Source organism: Gadus macrocephalus, chromosome 8, assembly GCF_031168955.1.
Source record: "Gadus macrocephalus chromosome 8, ASM3116895v1".
In the NCBI taxonomy this organism is placed as follows: domain Eukaryota; kingdom Metazoa; phylum Chordata; class Actinopteri; order Gadiformes; family Gadidae; genus Gadus; species Gadus macrocephalus.
In genome coordinates this window covers 14,793,234-14,813,102 of record NC_082389.1, presented here as the reverse complement: position 1 = coordinate 14,813,102, position 19,869 = coordinate 14,793,234, and the positions used below count along the sequence as shown (strand labels likewise).

Sequence of the window (19,869 nt, the reverse complement as noted above, 5' to 3'; positions counted from 1 at the left end):
AGAGGGGGAGAGAGAGGGCGAGAGAGAGGGGGAGAGAGAGGGAGAGGGGGAGGGAGAGGGGGAGAGAGAGAGAGAGAGAGAGATGAACAGACAGAAAGAGAGTAGGTAATTCATCAACATCCTGCATGTGCTTCATTGAAGAGTCTACAGATGTGAACTGTTCATAGATAATACAAAAACTAACATCCACAAACAATAGGTAACCAACAATAAACACAGGGTTCCTTCCCCTTACCTAGGTCCTGCGTGTGGGCTTTCTCCTGTCCCTCCAGGAACACCAGGCTGTAGCCCACCCAGAGCTGTTGGTTTCCCTGTGGGCACTGCGGCACCACCACAGACTGGCTGTGGATGACCAGCAGGAAGCCAGAGGAGGCCGCACTCTGGACGCTGGTGTCTCCTGGTTCACCGGCTGGCCCTGTTGGGCCTGGACCCGGGAGAATGGGGAGCAGAGATCACAACACCATGGGGAGACTGGGCCTGAGGCGGTCATTCAAGATTCTAGGTGAGGTGGCTCAATAAATAACCAAATAATTATATATAATAAAAAGTTGCAAAGGATCAAGTTCTTTTTTTTAACTATATTGAATGTAGCTTTAGTTCATCTTTTTTGTTTTTGAGTTGTTTCAACCTCTCTGTAACGTCCTTTTCTTAAAGCTTTGAAGTGCTTGCCTGAGTCAAACAGGACCAATTTAGTGCACGCTGACTACAAGGCATTCAGGCCGCACATGGAGGATCCAATCGTGTGATTGGCTGACCTTGATTTCCAACGAACCCCCGTGGCCCAGTGTCTCCTGGGTCACCGACGGGACCATCGTTACCAGGACGACCATCTGTCCCTTGGCGACCTCGGTATCCAACGCTACCCTTTGCACCTGGAACATAGCACACGGGGTCCATGTGAGATACATGGGGATGGTGGGGGCAGGGAGGCAGTCCATTGAGCACGTGGATCTTGGATCTGGAGGGTTGCTGGTTCCTACCCCCCACTTGCTTAAAGGTGCTTTAGGACAGATTTAAGGACTATCATTTCCGTGTGACTTGTTAGAAAGCTCAAACCAATCTGTCAGCCTTTACTGACAAAGTTTTCTATGAGGAAATCTGTATTGGTTGTTTTGTATTGCGTATGCCTCAGTGCGTGCAATCTAGGTTTTTACATCTGGGCAATCAGGGTAACTCTTCCTTGATTGATTTTGGGAATTGATCTTGCCTGTCAATCAATCATGCTTGATTGAGGGAACATTTTATTGTGATGATTCTTTTCCAAACGTTCCCTCTCTCTTTACCACTCTCAAATGATACCTACAGCACCTTTAATTGTTGCAGTTTCCCTTGAGCAAGGCATCAAACTCCTCTGTGCACCTAAGGACACCAACACTCACACCCACAGCCACACCCACCACAGCCACACCCACACCCACTGAGACGACATGCCTTTAGCCCCTGGGCGCCCCGGAGGCCCCCTGTCTCCTGTGAAGCCATCCGGGCCAGGTCTACCAGGGGCCCCGAGGGGGCCCCGGGGACACCTCGCTATGACATCCCCAGGCGGCCCTTTGGCTCCTAGAAAGCAAAAGATGAAAATATTACAAATGTGTGTCTTATTGAGTCAAAGTTCTCTCTATTAATCAACATCCTTTATGATGTCCGGTTACTTACTGTTAACTTTTCATATATCTTGGGCTGCAGGTGCACTCACCCTCATCTCCTCTGTAGCCTTTGTCTCCATGCCGACCCGTGAGCCCAGGAAAACCACGGGGACCCCAGGATCCAGCAGGACCTCTGGTCCCAGCAGGACCCATAGCACCTGTCAGCAGCACAACCCAGGTCCCATGCTTTAATGACGCTACCATCATTAGCATCTTCATTGCTACTACTTCTTGTGTGTGAATAGGCATATTTTCTGTTTTATTTTATTTTTATTTTTGATTGAACTGAATTCTAAGAGTTTCCTGTTCTTTCGGCTGTGTCACCCGGACTCCAATTATTTACAATTAATTTGGAATGAATAAAATAACAAATTAGTGTATCTTTGATTATAATATTAATATTAAAAAAATAATACCGTACCTTTAGGTCCTCTTAAGCCCGGGGACAAACGACCGGGAGGTCCTAGGAAGCCTTTGGCCCCCTTGGGGCCGTCTCGTCCCTGGGGGCCAGATGGCCCTTGGTCCCCCCTAGAGGCGATGGTGGTTCCTGGGTACCCTTGATCTCCAGGAGCACCTTCACACAGAAGACACGTAGCACCCACCTGATGGGTCACCTGGGAACTGTATTTTAAGTACTTTTTCGGCCATTTGTACCTTCATATTTTTCTCTGGGGGATATATGGGAATATAACAATTATTTTCTCAGTCTATTTATGTGATTAAAAGGTTTCTATCTCGTTTTTCTACTTCCGTCTCTTTCATTTGACTTTATTCAAGTTATATCATGCATGTATTATCATTGTTTTGTATCAATCCTGCTTTTTTCCAAAAATTAATACAGAAATGTGTTTTTAAAAAACCTCCTGAGAGCCAAACACACGGACACACACAACGACACACTCGTGGCGGTGGGAACAGAGAGCAGCACAGACCTGGGGACCCCACAGCTCCTGGACGCCCGTCCGGCCCCGGTTGTCCCCGATAATCCTTTTCCAGGTCGCAGCACTCCGGGCCTGAGGTTCTGGGGGGCCCGGCCTCCCCGGGGGGGCCAGGGGGTCCTGAGGGGGGGAGGAGAGGGTAACTATATTTCATCTGCATTTCCCACTCTGGGATTAATAAAGTACATCATATCTCATTTTGTACAAAATGAGATATGATGGGAGGGTTAGCTGTTTTATTTATTGCAGTTTTTTGTCCTCAATTTAGAAAATGTACCTTGTAAACCTTAAGAGGCACAATAATCAATAACTTACATTATTTAAATGTTCAATTCACCTGACACGTCTTTGGATATAATATTTAATTTAAAGACAAAAGTCCCAAGTGACGGGGCAGACCGTGGTATCCAGGTGGGCCATTAAGCCCCTTGTGTCCAGGATGGCTTGACCCTGGGAATCCTGGGCGTCCCATCTGACCTTTGACCCCTGGGAAACCATTTGGACCCGGAGGTCCAGGTACATCGTCGCCTTGAAATCGAGACATTCAATGAATATTTGTAATGCTTAATTACGTATCAAAGCAAATGTGTCTCTTGAGAGACATTGGATGTAAGAGACACATTCATTGGATCTGACCTAATAAATGCCTCCGTTGCCTTACCTGTCGCTCCCTTCGCCCCATTTGGGCCCCTCAGTCCATCGAGTCCATCCCGCCCTGGTAATCCTGGCCCTCCTGGTGAGGGAATTATGTAGAATTATGCATCTCATTTACGTATTTTAGTCAATCCTTTAGCCCATGCATTTCACCATCTCTCCAAAAGGGGCATGCGATCCATCACATTAGAGCTCCAGAGGTCCTGATCGGGGTCTCGGTCAGCACCTGAAGGGCCAGGCCGGCCTGCGGGTCCGCCGGGCCCCTGGACGCCATCAACCCCTGGAAAACCAGGAAACCCCGGGAGACCCTGTGGGCCTTGCAGCCCTCGGAAACCTGGCCGTACAAAGACAGTCGTCTTTCAACTGATGTGCTGAAGAATTATGATACAAAACATCACATCGTTTCAAACCTACATCCATAAAATTCATCAAAATTGTGATTTTATAACAAACAATTTGCATAGAAATATAATTCTCTCAACCTATTTCATGATGCATAGGAATACCGTACTAATCACATTGAACCTGCTTACAAGCTAAGCTAATAGTAAGAGACAGAGATGGTGCAGGTGTGGTAAGAAACCTAGCCATGAAGAAAAGAGCTCACAGACCTTGTTCCCCGTCCCTTCCCGGATCCCCAGGGGTCCCTCGGGCCCCGGGGGGTCCTTCGTACCCCCGGGGTCCTGGCTCTTCTGGCTCTCCAAGCCTACAGGTGACTGGAGAACAGACACATCAATACCAATCCCTTCTCGAGGACTACGCTGTGACCGGCCCATCCCGACACAGCGGTAACCACGGTTACTGAAGCAGTGGGCTCAACGGTCATTCAAGTAGTCATAAACAGTGTTTTGATGTGGAATGCGTTCATCCTACTGCAAATGGAGTTCTCCACACCACTTTGCTTTAGATACCCGCCAGACGACCAGCGATGTGGAGACGCACCTCAGAGAGCACGTTGTTATTTCTACAGGCCAGACTCACTTCCTGATCCGTCCTCCCCTGGGGGCCCTTTAGGGCCCGGTGGGCCTGGCTCTCCGTACGACTCTCCCATGTCACCTGCAACAGGGGGCAAACGGTGTTCCCTTTAACCCCTCTGGTCTCCTGAATAATGAATGAACGGATGGAGGATCACAGACACACACGAAAAAACGACAGTTTTATGTTCTCCTGTTCCTTTGTTGGCCCTTCTACGAACCATCTTGACTCACCCTTGGGCCCCGTGTGCCCCCGAAGGCCCAGCAGGCCTGGAGGGCCATCGACCCCCGGGTCGCCCTGTAACAATGCAAACGCACAAAGAAAAATGATACGTTAAAAAAATAACCCCCAGATCAGTTTAGGTTAGGCTGTGGGGGAGAGCAAGGCGAGAGTCCATCACGCACCGGTGGTCCGACCTGACCCGTCTGCCCTCGCTGTCCAGGGAAGCCTTTGACTCCAGGCAGCCCTGGAGGCCCACTGGGTCCTGCTCTGCCTGGAGGCCCAGTCAGACCCTTCGGCCCCCCGGGCCCAGACCCACCGTCAGCCCCCGAGGCCCCTGGCTGTCCTCTGACGCCGGCCAATCCTGCAGGAGAGAGGCTCAGAGGTGAACTTCTGTTGATGACTTCACTTTGATCATTTCATGTAGATAGGACGTAGAAGGATGTTAATGATGAATCTAATTAATGATGACAAAGATCACAACACAAATGGGATTCATGTTCAACAAAATACATCAAAAGACTTGAAATTGTTAAATCTCTCTTTTTAACTTAGATAGATAGAGCAATACTAGATTGGAGCTGCATTTTTAAGGACGAGGAGAATACAAAAATGTGTTAATTGCATCCAATATTGAGTTATAGATGAGTTGTATTGTTATCATTGAGACATTACGTTGACTTTACTCTATTACCTTGCAGTCCAGGGTTCCCTGGTGATCCGCTCTGTCCTGGTGACCCTGGTTGTCCCTTCAACGATGTGATCTTCACAGGGGGTCCAGGGGCACCGGGGGGACCGGGGAGACCTGTGGTAGTAATAGCATATCTCTATCCCGCGACTTAATTCAACCGCAGTGCAACACACTTGACTAAGGAACAATATTGGAGATGCTTTGTGGCAATTTGGTCCGTCTTTTGGAGGTGGTGGTTGTATGGTCATTTATTTTAAAACACTAATGTGTAAAGAAATTACCTTTAACGCCAGATGGTCCTTTGTCTCCTGTCAACCCTTGGCGTCCGTTAAATCCTCTTTCCCCCTGTTTTCCGTTAGGACCTGGAGGTCCAGTTCCACCGGGGAAACCTACTACCCCATCCCTGCCAAGATGACCCCTCTCCCCTGGGAAGAGAATCAAGGTCTGTGTGTAGTGAATCATTTTTAAGGCCAACCATGAAAACAGGGGTTTAAGTTTGCCCTCTAGTGGTGAAGAATGTATTTTAAAAAAGAAACAACTTTTCCGGAAAAATGTAAACACAGCCTGCCAAAGTAGGGAGGGATCACAAAGCAGATATCACAGCATTTATTTTTTTATGTATGTTGAGGCAGCCAATAACCTTTCAGTCCAGGCTGGCCATTGTACCCATCCTCTGAGGGTCCGAATCCGCCTTTATCGCCGACTGGGCCCGGAAATCCTTGAGCGCCGGTCACACCTTTTCTACCCTTCAGGCCATAACCCGTTGGACCCACAACTCCGCTCAAACCCTTTCGGCCAGGAAATCCTACATAAAAATTGTGAAATGAAAACGGACAATGAGAGACTCAAAATGTTATCAATGAAACTCGGAAAAAGTATAGACCAAATTGGTCCAGACATCCACCGCGTTCAGCAGATGCAGTGCGTGCGTGTGCCGCCGGCATTCTCACCCGGCCTTCCTATCGGGCCTGGGTTGCCTGGAGGTCCAGGCACGGAAGGTTCACATGGCGCGCATGAGGCCCCCGGGGGACCCGTGTCTCCGAGGTCGCCAGCGGCCCCTGATATCCCCTTTGCACCCAACGGGCCTAGTTGACCACGGACACCTGTGGCCATTCAATCACAATCGCATGTTGTTTATATTAGCAATGTAGCATTATTCTTGACTTCGTGTCGGACTGCGCAGCCTTTTAGCCTTAACCTAGTCAACATACTCCTATGCCTTTATATCTAACCAGCCTCTGGCCATGTCCCACCTGTACACTTTTTTGTCCCTGTCTGAGTGTACTATGTATGTCCATATTGTCGTGTTATCTGATCATGTGTGTGACTGCTATTGACGCTTTTAACATAAAATGTATTATTATTATTATTATTATTACTGATGAAAACCAACATATATAAATATAAACATTTACCAAGGGGGAAAGTAAGAGTTTTGAATGTACAAAAAGGTCCCTGAGCCTTCTCCAGCTCTGAGGAGCCTCACCTTGTAACCCAGGGGCCCCTGTTTCTCCCAGAGGGCCCTTTCTGCCCGGGTTGCCTGGGTGGCCGGGGCGTCCGGGCGGACCAGGCCTTGAGGTGCGGAAGTCCCCACGGTCCCCTTTCCTCCCTGGAGCTCCGAAGTACCCAGAAGGGCCAGGGGGCCCGTCCAGAGTCCCTCCCCTAGGACCAGGGTACCCCTGGTCTCCGTCCGGACCTCTGGGCCCTAAAACACACCCAACCCGCCATGATGAAAACCTGATGACAACCCGCCTTGATGACAACCAGGATTATTTTGGGGGGTTGAATGTATGTGAGGAAAGAAGTTCAAAGTTTGTACCTTGTGGTCCGCTGTGTCCGAATCCCCAGTCATCTCCTCTCACACCTTTAGGCCCATGGAGGCCACGAGTGCCTGCTAAGCCATCCCTTCCGTCTGCACCAGGGTACCCTAGTACAGCATGTTTAAAGAAGAGTTCAGAACAACCCGATGTGTCTTGTGTTTTAACGTGACCATGACTTACAGGTCTAAAAGTGGCATTTCAAAATCCCACGCCAAAGTATTTCTGTGAGACCAAACGGATTGAAACCATTGATTCACTCACCTGGCATACCACACCTCCCCTTGGGACCGGGCGGACCGGCATTGATTTTGTCAAGACAACACGTTTTCACGTCACCTAATTACAGAATCAGAGACCATCATTATTTTACTAAAAGTGAACCTCCTTTTATGAGGAGTAAGTCATCCTACAAGTCCACACTTTTGCCACTTTGCTATGTTGACAGATGGGCTTTTTAAAATCGGAAGAAAATGCTGCGATAATACAATTAAAACAATTCTTGAGACACAAACTAGGAAGATGCTGTTGTTCCTCACCCGGAGGTCCAGGTCGTCCTTGAATGCCCTCTGAGCCGGGACCACCTTGATCCCCCTGGCGGCCATTGGGACCACGACGACCTGGGAATCCTGACCCTCGAGAGCCTGCGGGCCCCGGGGCCCCTTTGGTTCCTTGATAACCTGGGAACCCTTTCGGGCCCATCGATCCTGGGAATCGGTCTCCCTGCAACGGAAAAACGGTATTTCCGAGGTGTGCCACAGAGTCGCACATACCAACTATTAACATATTTTAAACACGTTTACCCAATTCTAATCTGCTGCAGGTCCTTCCTGATCGTGAGCTTTGCGGATGTATTCTGTATTCTTGTTTTTTTTGTGCATTGCCTATTTCTTACTATATGTTTCCATATAAATGTATTAACTTGCAGTGTTTTCTACAGATATAGCAGTACTACATTTTAATAGTGTTCCTTGTTTATAACCAAAATACAAAGATGCCTGCTCGAACATAAACAGACAAACAGATGATACACTCACCGGTGCTCCAGGGTCTCCCACGTGGCCAGTTTCCCCGTCCTCTCCTAGACGCCCCTGCCTCCCGGCCAGGCCCTCCTGCCCAAGAACACCACGGTCACCCTTGGCTCCTGGTCAAAATAATGAAGGGCTTTACACACAAACACAAAGCAGCCATTAAGCTCCAGCTAAAACTCATCTAAAAAACAGATCTAATGGCTTCAATTCATTTAGCTTAATAAGCGAAGAACGTCTCGTAGTAGTTTACGAACCATAATCAACTGGAAACCCGTTGGAGTCACCCTTCTGACCTTTCCGTCCTTTCTGTCCTAGAGTTCCTATAAAGCCCTGCAACCATAATTACTCACATGTACTTCATACATCTTACACGGTAAAGGACAAGTGAGATGGAATTAGTTTATCATCAAGACTGCAGCCTGCGCATCGCCACATCCATGTTTCCCGTACCTGTGGGCCTGTTGACCCTGGCCCTCCTCTAAACCCTGGATCTCCTTTCTGGCCCGGAGTTCCAGGAAGGCCATCATAACCTGGGGATCCAGGTGGACCGGGGGGCCCTATGCCTCCGTACCCACCAGTACAGCTACACACTCCATCACAGCCTGCGAAGATGGGCACGCACACACACACGCGCACACACACACACACACACACACACACACACACACACACACACACACACGCACACGCACACGCACACACACACACACACACACACACACACACACACACACATATACAGCCACATTAGTGAATAGACTTTAATTCACACAATCAGCTACACAAATCCACAGCAAACTGAACATTACCCGGGCTCGGCAAGTAGGTTTGTCAGTAAGTAAAAATTAACTAGCATACGGTTTGTTTAAATTAACTTCTGAATTTCAGCGCTCAATATTATTGCTGGCAGGGCCAGCTGTGGCACGGGGGCCAGCCTCGGCACGGGGGCCAGCCTCGGCACGGGGGCCACCAGGGGCCAACCCCCGGCAACACACGGCCCCTGACTTGATCTCAAGCATCAAGGAGGGTCTTTTTGAATTAGATAGTGGGATGAAGCAGAGGAGTAAAACCAGATCACCTTTCAGGCCTTTCTCCCCTGGGCGTCCGCCTCTGCCCATGTCTCCGGGGGCACCGGGGTCTCCTGGGTAACCCGGTTCACAGTAGTAATCTACCGGGTGGAGAAGGGAGGCCACAGTCACATATCAAACATACCTATGCTATTTGGACCATTGAGGAGCACAAAAAAAGGAATTGAAATGCTCACCTCCACACCCTTATGGAGGTCCGTCACAACCACACACACACACACACACACACGCACACACACACACACACACACACACACACACACACGCACATGGACACAAACAGGCCAGAGTTCAGAATAGTAGCAGATTTTTAACACGATGATGAACAAAATCGTACTGGGTGCATAAATATCGATGCCTATGTGTTGATGTAAATATATATGAGTGATGAGCTAACCCTTACCTGGTGGACCGGGGAGGCCTGTGACACCTTTTGCTCCAGGGGGTCCCTTATATCCCTTAGGTCCTTGGACATTATCAGTGTAAACGCCCCCTGGCTCTCCCTTAGACCCCTTCAGGCCAAAAGGGCCTGGTGGTCCAGGCTCCCTATCTGAGAAAGTAAATTGGTCACAGACAAACAATGTAGAAATAATTACTCTTTCTTATGAGCTCTATTTTCTCATTCCTATCTCGTCAATTTGAGATGACATAGGGACAGAACTTCTTAGTCGATGGAGGATGATTGATTAGTCAAAAACATGTAAATACCTTCTGATAAAACACATGAGGCATAGTGCATGCCTGGTCTAGAATATTGTCCGCAAACTATGTTCCGAGACCAAGACGTTGGTTCTTGCCTACCTGTTGTTATTCCCGGCGGGCCGGGGGGGCCGTGCATGCCCATGTCCCCAGTGTCTCCTAGGACGCCAGGTGAACCAGGAAACCCCATGTCCCCTTTGGCACCTAAAACACACACAAAGGTTTGAGATTGAATTAACACCTCACTCAAGAACAACCTTTCCCCTCGCTTTACAGATATTTCTACCTCTACCTTTTATTCACTGAAGTCTTCCGCAAATCCAAATGAAAATTGTAAAATGAATGAATGAATTTAAATAAACCAACTCAGAATCAATGTACCATTTCGGAGCTTCGACTTGTCAGCATGTTGCTACCCGTTTCTTCCCTGGTGCGCACACAGGGAATGCTTGACACTATGGTTAAAACAATCCACCCCATCTTAATTAGGACAGCACAGTAGTATAGAGTAGGCCTTGCTTGAATCCACCCAGGTGTTCACCGCACAAACAATCCCTGCATTGTTGGCGTGGATCTAAAAGGACTTGAAGTGGTTTGTCGGGGGCCGTCTCCCTTTCCCCAGGTCACATGATGCAGCCATCTTATTTGGTGACCGTCTGGGAGAATCAGTCCTGTACCAGTTGTGTACCAATGTACCAATGACCTGGACACCAAAAAACACACAAACCACCACCAGCATGACTCAGTCGATAACCACAGCATTTGAGAAAGGGAAAAAATTCCCCACAGACAGCGCCAAAGCTAAAGGGATCACTAACAAGGCGATGGAGTTCATCGCATGAGATGACCAACCTTTCTCCGGCTGTGGGAGATATGGGGTTTTGAAGCCTGATGGAGTATATGGAGCCACGCTATACACTGTCCAGTCGTCGTCATTTTGCTGACATCTGTCTCCCCGAAATTTAGTTGGGAGTCACGTAGAAAATCGACTAATGAATGTGACTATCGTTATTTATTACACGGCTCTTCTCAATGCTGTTGAACGCTCCGTTCACTTGCATGGGCCTTCATAACTTCCGGTGGTGAATAATGGCAATAGTTTCCATATGCTAAGACGTGTCTAGTTCACCGTCATGCAGGCTGTGTTCAGTAAGATGAATAGCGATCTGTTTTCGGCGCATCTGCGTAAGCCCACGTTGAAATAATTTTGATGTTGAATGTTGATGGCGCAGTTGTTGAAATAAACATTGATTTCATACGAATCATAAAAGCCTCTCACTGTGTCATTTTGATTAACGACGTCTGGTCGTCCAGGGGACGTAATTAATTGTCACCGTGAGGGTCAATATTCCCTCTCGGAACGACCTCGGGACGAAGAAAATTTTGTGGGCACTGACTTCATTTTTCTGTTGAAGTTTTCAACACTTTCTGGGAACCCAAACGGGTTTGTGGTCGTTGGAAAAGACTTATGTGAAAAGGTAAAAGGAAAATGACTGAGCTTCATTCGAATGGCTGTACCCGCTGCCTAATATCAATATCCACCCGAAGCAATGTTTTTTTCAACAATTGAAACCCGCACCTGCCTGATCGTCGGGTGACCATGCGTCCTGATTTTGAGTTGCGTGTTCCGCGTCCCGACAAAAGCCTGTCGGCAAGCTAAAATGTCCAACCACTACGAAATGTCCCCTGTTGTCAATTTTTTTTTCATGCTTAAAGGAAGCAGGATTATTACCTAATTTTCAGTTTATTTTGTTTTTTACACATTTGAAGATTTTATTTAAAGTCACATTTGTCTTGTTTCTTTTTTGTTGTTGATCCGAAAATGATCCGACCCGTGACTCAAAAACCGTGACCCGATCCGAACCGTGGGAGTGTCCTCTTCACATGGGCAGCAGACAGGCAGAGAACGTGATCGTGGGGGGTGGGTGGAGTTTTCTGTGGGTTTGTGTTGTTTGTGGCTTCAAACCGTGCAAAGAAGCTGTTGAGGTTGTTGAGCAGAGAGATGTTGTCGACGCAGATCTGTGGCGCGGGCTTGTAGTCCGTGATTGTCTGAATGCCCTGCCACAGGCTCCGGGCGTCTCTGCTGTCTTTGAAGTGGCAGGTTATCTTTATTGTATAGTCCTGTTTTGCTTCCCTGATGCCACGGGACAGGTTGGCTCTCGCTATTCTCAGGCCAGTTTCATCCCCGGCTCGGAAGGCGTTGTCTCTGGTGGATATCCCCTGTCACCCATGGCTTCCGGTTAGACTAAATGATGATGGTCTTTGTGTGAGTCACATCATCGATGCACTTCCTGAAGAAGTACCAGTGTCTGTGTACTCCTCAATGTCTGTGTGGTTGTTGTATATGGCTCCCTACTTAAACATTTCCCAGTCTGTTGTTCTAAAACAGTCCTGAAGGAGGCCCGCTCTGGCTACACACGTTCTTGCTTCCGAACCGGTTTGGTGACTTTCACTCTCTTGTCTGTATGCTTGCATTAGCATAACAGGGATGTGATCAGAGTCTGATGTGAGGGAGGGGGCAGGCCTTGTATGCTCCTCTTTTGGTAGTGTAGACCGTATCCAAAATGTTAGCTCCTCTTGTTGGGAAATCAACATGCTGGTAGAGTTTTGGAAGGACAGTCTTAAGATCAGCATGATTGAAATCTCCAGCGAGGATGATGAATCCATCCGTGTGTGCTGTCTGTTGTTTACTGATGGCCTGATACAGTTCACAACGTGCCGCATTCCTGCACGCATGTCGCTGCTGGTGGAGGCTGGAGGGATGTATACCGCGACTAGCAAGATCGCAGTAAACTCCCTCGGAAGGTCGAAAAGACGGCACCTTATGATCATAAACTCCAGCCAGTGGTAAACAGTGTTTACATACTACCACAGCGTCACCGCACCACGAAATACTGAGAGAAATGCATCAATTGCACTGTTCCCCCTTCCCCGTCATTAAAGTGATGAATATCACAACTCAACATAATCCATTTTTAATTTTACATTACATATACTTTTCTGTTCACTGTCTGTTTTCTCCTCAATACTTTCTTTGAACTTCAACTTCGATGTTGGCGAGACGTTGGTGTTCATAGTTTACATCCCTGTATCAATGCCTATGTGTATAGGAAAATATATGAGTGATATAAAGAGAACAGTTATCAAATAGATAGAGTGACAGCGTGGTTTACCTGGTGATCCGGGGTGAACAACAAGTACGTTTAGTTCTCTCATTGTTGCCTTTTGCTTTCATTACCGCAGGGGACAAAATAGGGACATGTTTGTCTTGGGAATGATTCAGTTTGTTTTTAAGAATCGATTGGCTTGATAGTTATTATCGACATATATCTGGTTATCTAGGGGTAGCTAGATGCTGGTCATTTTAATAGAATAAGTTGTATTGTTTTACTCCTTTGTGTATCTACAAAAAGGACGAGAGTATCAAAACAAAGATCGTCACTAGAGATGTCCTTTTCTGATCATTGCCGTATTCGTGGCCGTCTTCCTTTAGAGGCCTCACCTCTCGATGCAGTTTCATCGTAGTGGACTTGGGGCCCAGGATCTCCAGAGTCCCCTTCATAACCCTTTGAATGTACAAGGAATGAGAGGAGATCGGGAGATCAGACATCAATGTCTGTGTTTCCAATGAGGCTCCAAACAGTAACATGTAACATTAGGGGTAGTGGTTACCTAGTCACCTATCAGGTTAAAAAAGGTTTGGTACATTTATTATCATAATCGCTCTCCCACTCAATCTAATAATCATCAAGATTCCTTATAGACGTCGATTACCTGTGAGAGCATAGCCTATAACTATATTATATTATTGTTGGGGAATGTGGTAGTAGCAAATCCACTTGGGCCTCCAATTCAGCTTATGTTCTGTATCAAGGTTCAAGACGGTTCTTCCTCTAGTGGCAGCAAATTACACGCTTCTTAAAGAAATATTGGTGAATGCAGGCTGTGGAAAGTTCATTTTATGCATATTTTATCTTCGATTATAAACTAAATACTTTAAACATCTACATTCACATATTTAAGGCGTGGATTATACCGTTTTTGTATATGTCTGCAATGAATGTTTAGTTCAAGTGGGGGCCGTACGTAGATGTTGTTGTAAACATATCCTCCCGACCGACACTTGAGGTAGGCACTCCTACCTCAAGTGCTTCCTTCCTGGTGATTTGATGTGTTTATGAGCGGGCCTATACATTTATTTCTACATCCATAGTTCACCTTTGGTCCAATTCTTCCGATGAGGCCTGGAAGTCCCATTTCTCCACTATGACCCTGAAAGACATAAACCAAAATACATAATCATCAAAAGGATGTGTCGTTTTTGTTTTTTATCTATAGAATTTGACATCAAATGAAATGAATGAAAGATGCAATGTGGAGAATTGAGTGGCCTTTGGTGAAACAGAATTGACAGAAATGGAACATAATAAGTATGTTATATTAGTGTATAATCCAATGAAAATAATATTCATTGTGTTTTCGTCACCTAAAATGTGTACCTTATCTACATAGGGAGCTGGGCCTCTTCTACAGAGTGCGCTATGTTGCAATGCCATGTTCCTACAATAGCCCAGAAAGAACAAATGGCTCTAGAGATTACATGTTAATCCTATTTAAGCAGTGATATATAGTTTGACAGACTACATATACATACACCATATAAATCGTCAAGGAAACTCATCGGTTTTAACCGTAGCATCTCCAATCTCTTTGGAAAAGTGAGGGGGTTATTGAGTTGGTCGCAATCTGCAACTTTACCACGAGATGCCACTAATTCTGTCCCTTTAAATATCATTGAGTCCTCAACATGATTTCAGAAGCTTTTAATGTGATGAAAAGTATACCTGAAATCCTGTTAACCCATCTCTTCCGGGGAATCCAGGAACGCCCTGTGTGATAACAAGTGTTGAGATGTGCGAGTCATCTATATGTCTGGACATTTTGTTTTCAATACAACCATGGTCACCTACCCGTGGTCCAGGCAAACCAGGGATTCCTTTCTCTCCTTTAATTCCCTCATGGCTTCCCACAGCATCACCCTGTGTGGATACATGGGTACACCTTAGGTTGTGATTCCTTAATGATTTATACTCAGCGATTCCATTAATGTGTTACCTGTGCAGCGCTGCATGAAATTGGGTACAACGTATTAGCGTTAGCAGCTTTGATGCTCTTTCACTCCTTTATTGAACGTTGGAAAATCAAATATTTATAACACACCTCATGAATGGCTTCACACAACAACAAAGAAACTCACACTGACACCTTTAGGTCCACACAGACCTCCAGGACCGGGGTCACCCTGAGAATAGAATTCACACCAACACACAAGAACACACACACACACACACACACACACACACACACACACACACACACACACACAGAATCATTTGTATTATTGACTTAGTTCATTCTGGGTCTTAAATATTAAAATGAGTGGTATCATCAATCAAATAATGCTGGGGAAACAGGCATCAGAACAATGTTAACATTATAGAAGGCTTGAAAAACTTTTGGTGGGGTTCTTTTAGATTCTTGTGGTTCTTTACCTTGTAGCCTTTAGGAGGGAGGTATTCAGGGGGGAATGTTTTGGTGGGGTTCTTTTAGATTCTGGTGGTTCTTTACCTTGTAGCCTTTGGGAGGGAGGTATTCAGGGGGGAATGTTTCGACCTCTTCTGGTCCGGGCGGCCCCTCTGGGCCCGGGTCCCCCTGAGCAGAGGGAAGAGCAGGGACCACAGGGCTTATTTTTATTGTGTACAAAGCACAAAGTGCAGATAGCACTATATCTATATATTCCATCATAACACAACTCACAAAATCTCCATCATCTCCTGCCAGTGATCTTCCAGGATCACCCTGTAAGAATAAGTCCAAACAATATGTTTTGTTTATGTTTGGGTGTGTGGATGTGGCAAGTCAAGATGAGGGTGTGCGTGCAGTTTTATATAGGTCTGAAGACTCACCGCCAGCCCTCTAAGGCCCGGGATTCCATCTCGGCCCTGAGAACACACACACACACACACACACACACACACACACACACACACACACACACACACACACACACACACACACACACACACACACACACACACACACACACACACACACACACACACACACACACACACACACACACGCATATAAAATGTATAATATAGACAACAAACAGTATGTTGGTAAAGATAATGTATAGTCAGTTAGTTCCTCAAAATAATTGTGCGTAGATCACCTGAGGCCCAAACGGCCCAGGGCGTCCAGTCAGGCCTTTAGGCCCAATGCGTCCTGGTTCGCCCTGGCGAGACATCCACAAGATCAATCAACCAATATAGAAATCAATCAGTACAACAGTGACCTGAGTGTAGAAGCTTGACAACGGCAGCCGCTTGGTTGCTGAATTGTGTGTTTTTTTTGCTGCACTGTGTTACATATAACAGCTGCAGAATAATGAGATACCTACATGTGTTCCAGGTACTCCAGGGGTTCCAGGATCTCCCTGTTAAACGACAGGAAGTCGTTGTTAGACAGACGGGAAACATGCATGGGGATAAGGCATGGATCACACTGGGTTGCCTGTTTTAACATGTTGGCTTCGATGTCTTTTTTTACGAAAATGTGTATTCCTTCACAGAAACAACGTACGGGTGTGTATGATTCAAGCGGCTCTCCTTTGGCTCCTTTAAACCCTGGGAATCCCTGAAATGAATCACAGAGTACTAGAGCGTTATCATCAGTAACTGGTACTAGCCAACCGCTCTGATTCATCAACTTTAATGTCATCACACAGCCACGGAAATAATATTTCCTTAGAGACAGAGGCGACAGCAAATCGATGTACAGTGCTACATCTACAAATATAAGGTGATAAAAGTTAGTGCTAAGGGCACAAAAAAAACAAAAACATCGACGTCAACCGGTCATTTTCCTGACTCACCGGAACTCCAGGGTTGCCATGAAGGCCAGGACCCCCATGGAGCCCTGCTCTGCCCGTCGTCCCCTTGCAGCCATCCTGCCCTGTCCTGCCAGGCTCGCCCGGCTCTCCAGTTAGACCCTGCAGGGTAAAGGGACTGATTAACAGGAGCCACTACTCAGTCCTCTTTTTAGTAGACCCTTTTTAGTAGACACTGGTTTAAAAAGGTCATAAAGGTCAAAGTAAAAAACGCAGGTAGTTTAGACATCCTGCCTAGTAATGAGTTCAAACCCTGAACCTTTTGGCTTGGAGTTAAATATCCTAAGAACTAGGCTACTTATTGTTCTGGTGTATGATTGGATAATGATTTGATATACTGGAGGAAGATATTTACACCAAACAGGACTTTAAACTTGAAAACCGAACTGAAAATATGTTTTACTTTTGCCACTAGAGGGCATACAAGATACATCTATTGAATGTATATTCCAAATGGATGTGAATGTAATTCTACAGTGGAAGGTGTAAACATTTGAATGAAAATATCAACCAATGCAATAAAAAAAGGACAAACATTACTGATCTTACTGTTGTAAACAATAAAACAAATCTCATTCTTTATTTTACTTACTGGAATGCCGCCATTACCAAGGAAACCAGGAACGCCTGTCATGCCCTGAAACATGAAGACTGTATTAACTGTGCAATTCTGTCAACTGCTGCAAAAGTGTTTAAATAAAAATGTATCATACCATAGACAACGATGTGACAATCTTTATTATTTTATCCCTATCCCTTTTATATGGTTTGTCTCAAGTACATTTATAACCACATTCCTTTCCCAGGTCTTTCATTCTTTCTTCCAAATCCATAACAATGTCTACCAAGCAGACTCACTCTGTCTCCGTCCGGCCCGTGCGGTCCTGGGGAGCCCTCGGCGCCCCTTTGGCCCGGTCCCCCCTGGGGCCCGGCGTGGCCCCTCAGTCCTAGTGGCCCCTGCACGCCATGATTCCCTGTTCTTCCTTGAACCCCCTGAACAGAGCATGGATTGGGTTAAGACGGTGGACATTCACTCGTGATTTAGGCATCGTCTTTGTGTTTGCGTTTTCCATAACTGTTATACTGGATTTATTTCACTTAAGCTAATATTGCTGTCAACAATATTGCTAACAGTAGCATGTAATTTATTCTGGACATGCATTGTTCATTTTTTTTTATCAATGTTGCACTTGCAATATAGAAACTTTCAAACAAATCAAGATGAGTACAATTAATTAAATGTAATGTGAGTCTGGAAGGGTCATACCCGCGCACCCTTCACAGGGAGGCAGCGGCACACACTGCAGTTTCGCCCATCGCATGGGAGCTGCACCTCACCCTGGAGGAAGACAGAGGGAGACACATCATACATGGTGCACTTCAAGTGACCACAGGTACAACAGGGACGAGGATAACTTGAGGTCCATATGTCATGAGGTACTAGCGTCCAGACAGGCAAACATGTACTTATTGGTGGAGAATATAGTTGAGAACATTTTGTGATTTGTGATCTAATGTGTGTGTGTGTGTGTGTGCGTGTGCGTGTGCGTGTGTGTGTGTGTGTGTGTGAGTCTGTGTGTGTGGTTGTGGACGAATGGGAGACGCCCACCCAAAGGCCTTGAACGACTCGAAACACATGATAAGGGTATGTTAAACAAGTCACGGTTCTCACACATAGGTCCAATGATAGTTACGTCTGTTGGGCTTGGTGACCTGGACATTTCCATATTGTTTGTCAATGTTGCCCAGCTGCTTTATACAAGGGCAAATTGAAATATTTAAGCACCACAGTGTACGCCTTACCAAAACACTGGAAAAGTAGTTTCGTAAATATTTGGATGTGTTTGGGAAGCTTGGGTATCAACGGTCAGTGGAGCAGATCTGTTGATCCTTAAATCACTTTCTCTCGACTAAAGTTTCCCCCTGTTTATTACATAAAGTAGCGATGAACTCTGAACGCTCTAACGATGGATACAAATTCACTGCCAGCTGCTCTTCTCAACATTGAACGCTAACTGATGGTGCACTTGTGGGTGTTGATAAATGATTCGGATAAAACATGTTGTGCCATTACACTTCTATTACTCACAATGACTAAGGAACAGTTAAGAAATATAAAAGATTACATACTGTAATACATACTGTTACATACTATTGTAATTAATCGTTATCCATTGTCAGTATTATTTTATCAGAATATTTGAAACTATGTTATACATTAACAGCGCCATGGGTCAAATTCAAATATCACATACAACCTTTTCCACATAAATTATTAATAATTAGCAGTTGAATATAATACAAATATAATTCCCCAGAACCCGTTGAGTATATTCACTTATAAAACTGCGTAGCTATGACCCTCTCTTTCCACCACCAGTTACACCAGAAATACACACTTATTTGTGCGTCTAATGCCAAATATGTTGTTGCTATGTCTTTGACCTGTCGCTTTGCTTTAATAGCACACTAAGCTTCCAGTACATGCAAGGACGAGGAATGTGTGCTATGTTGCTCTCCTCCCTAAACAGCTAGAGGTAGTGCTTGATACAGAATGCAGAGACCCTTAAGTCTGCGTCTGATGAAGATTAAAGGAGGAGGTGAGTTTGGAGAAACAGTGCAAACATCAGATGCAGGATAAGAATTCTGAAGAAACAAGTAAACGCTGTAACTCAGACGCAAAAAACTAAACTCACACACACATACGGTGCACTGAGATTCAGTTGCAGATTATGTCCAATATTGTTATGTCTGAAAATAACTTCTTTAAAACCCAATCAACATGCTTTAAAAGCTCTGAAAAAGGATTTAAAGGTGTTTTGGATGAAAACTAAAAAAAAATGATTCGCTCAAAGTAATAAATCAAGGCTTTTTACTTAAATAAATGTCTGTCAAGACAGAATCTAAAACCAAATGAGGATACACAAGGGTTATTATCAATGGCGACATTCCTGGGAAAAATTCCAATTGGCGCACTGTAAATGACGCGTGTTCAATTACTCAGCAGTGGTTGTTCTGCCAGAGAGGGGAGGCGGAGCTAACAAGAGGGCTTTAATCACTTGTGGTTGGAACGACCTATCGTTTTTCCAGTCTCTGCAAGTGTTGCTGGTCCTTAATGTAAACCCTTATTGTATGTTGTATGTCCTTGCAGTAAAAAATAGT

The 19,869-nt window shown here is 45.7% G+C and overlaps 1 protein-coding gene across 1 annotated transcript in view; it reads right to left on the bottom strand.

The window, feature by feature from the left end:
* LOC132463007 (collagen alpha-1(I) chain-like) overlaps positions 1-16,261 on the bottom strand; it is an 18,554-nt gene extending 2,293 nt beyond the window's left edge. Inside the window, exons 1-37 of the mRNA XM_060058858.1 lie at positions 16,219-16,261; positions 15,991-16,053; positions 15,722-15,757; positions 15,573-15,614; positions 15,384-15,467; positions 15,013-15,057; positions 14,726-14,794; positions 14,600-14,644; positions 13,974-14,027; positions 13,258-13,321; positions 9,858-9,959; positions 9,460-9,606; positions 9,047-9,136; positions 8,419-8,570; positions 8,223-8,298; positions 7,975-8,081; positions 7,477-7,660; positions 7,202-7,276; positions 6,940-7,047; positions 6,607-6,825; positions 6,071-6,223; positions 5,761-5,925; positions 5,402-5,545; positions 5,124-5,234; positions 4,615-4,793; positions 4,444-4,507; positions 4,217-4,291; positions 3,847-3,951; positions 3,462-3,569; positions 3,243-3,314; positions 2,981-3,109; positions 2,576-2,701; positions 2,065-2,217; positions 1,694-1,801; positions 1,432-1,557; positions 756-872; positions 236-424 (exon numbers count right to left, since the gene is read on the bottom strand). Coding sequence (XP_059914841.1) covers positions 236-424; positions 756-872; positions 1,432-1,557; positions 1,694-1,801; positions 2,065-2,217; positions 2,576-2,701; positions 2,981-3,109; positions 3,243-3,314; positions 3,462-3,569; positions 3,847-3,951; positions 4,217-4,291; positions 4,444-4,507; positions 4,615-4,793; positions 5,124-5,234; positions 5,402-5,545; positions 5,761-5,925; positions 6,071-6,223; positions 6,607-6,825; positions 6,940-7,047; positions 7,202-7,276; positions 7,477-7,660; positions 7,975-8,081; positions 8,223-8,298; positions 8,419-8,570; positions 9,047-9,136; positions 9,460-9,606; positions 9,858-9,959; positions 13,258-13,321; positions 13,974-14,012 — 3,487 coding nt within the window. The 5' untranslated portion in view covers positions 14,013-14,027; positions 14,600-14,644; positions 14,726-14,794; ... (4 more) ...; positions 15,991-16,053; positions 16,219-16,261. The remainder of the gene's footprint in view (positions 1-235; positions 425-755; positions 873-1,431; positions 1,558-1,693; positions 1,802-2,064; positions 2,218-2,575; positions 2,702-2,980; positions 3,110-3,242; positions 3,315-3,461; positions 3,570-3,846; positions 3,952-4,216; positions 4,292-4,443; positions 4,508-4,614; positions 4,794-5,123; positions 5,235-5,401; positions 5,546-5,760; positions 5,926-6,070; positions 6,224-6,606; positions 6,826-6,939; positions 7,048-7,201; positions 7,277-7,476; positions 7,661-7,974; positions 8,082-8,222; positions 8,299-8,418; positions 8,571-9,046; positions 9,137-9,459; positions 9,607-9,857; positions 9,960-13,257; positions 13,322-13,973; positions 14,028-14,599; positions 14,645-14,725; positions 14,795-15,012; positions 15,058-15,383; positions 15,468-15,572; positions 15,615-15,721; positions 15,758-15,990; positions 16,054-16,218) is intronic.
* Between the last annotated feature and the right edge of the window lie 3,608 nt (positions 16,262-19,869).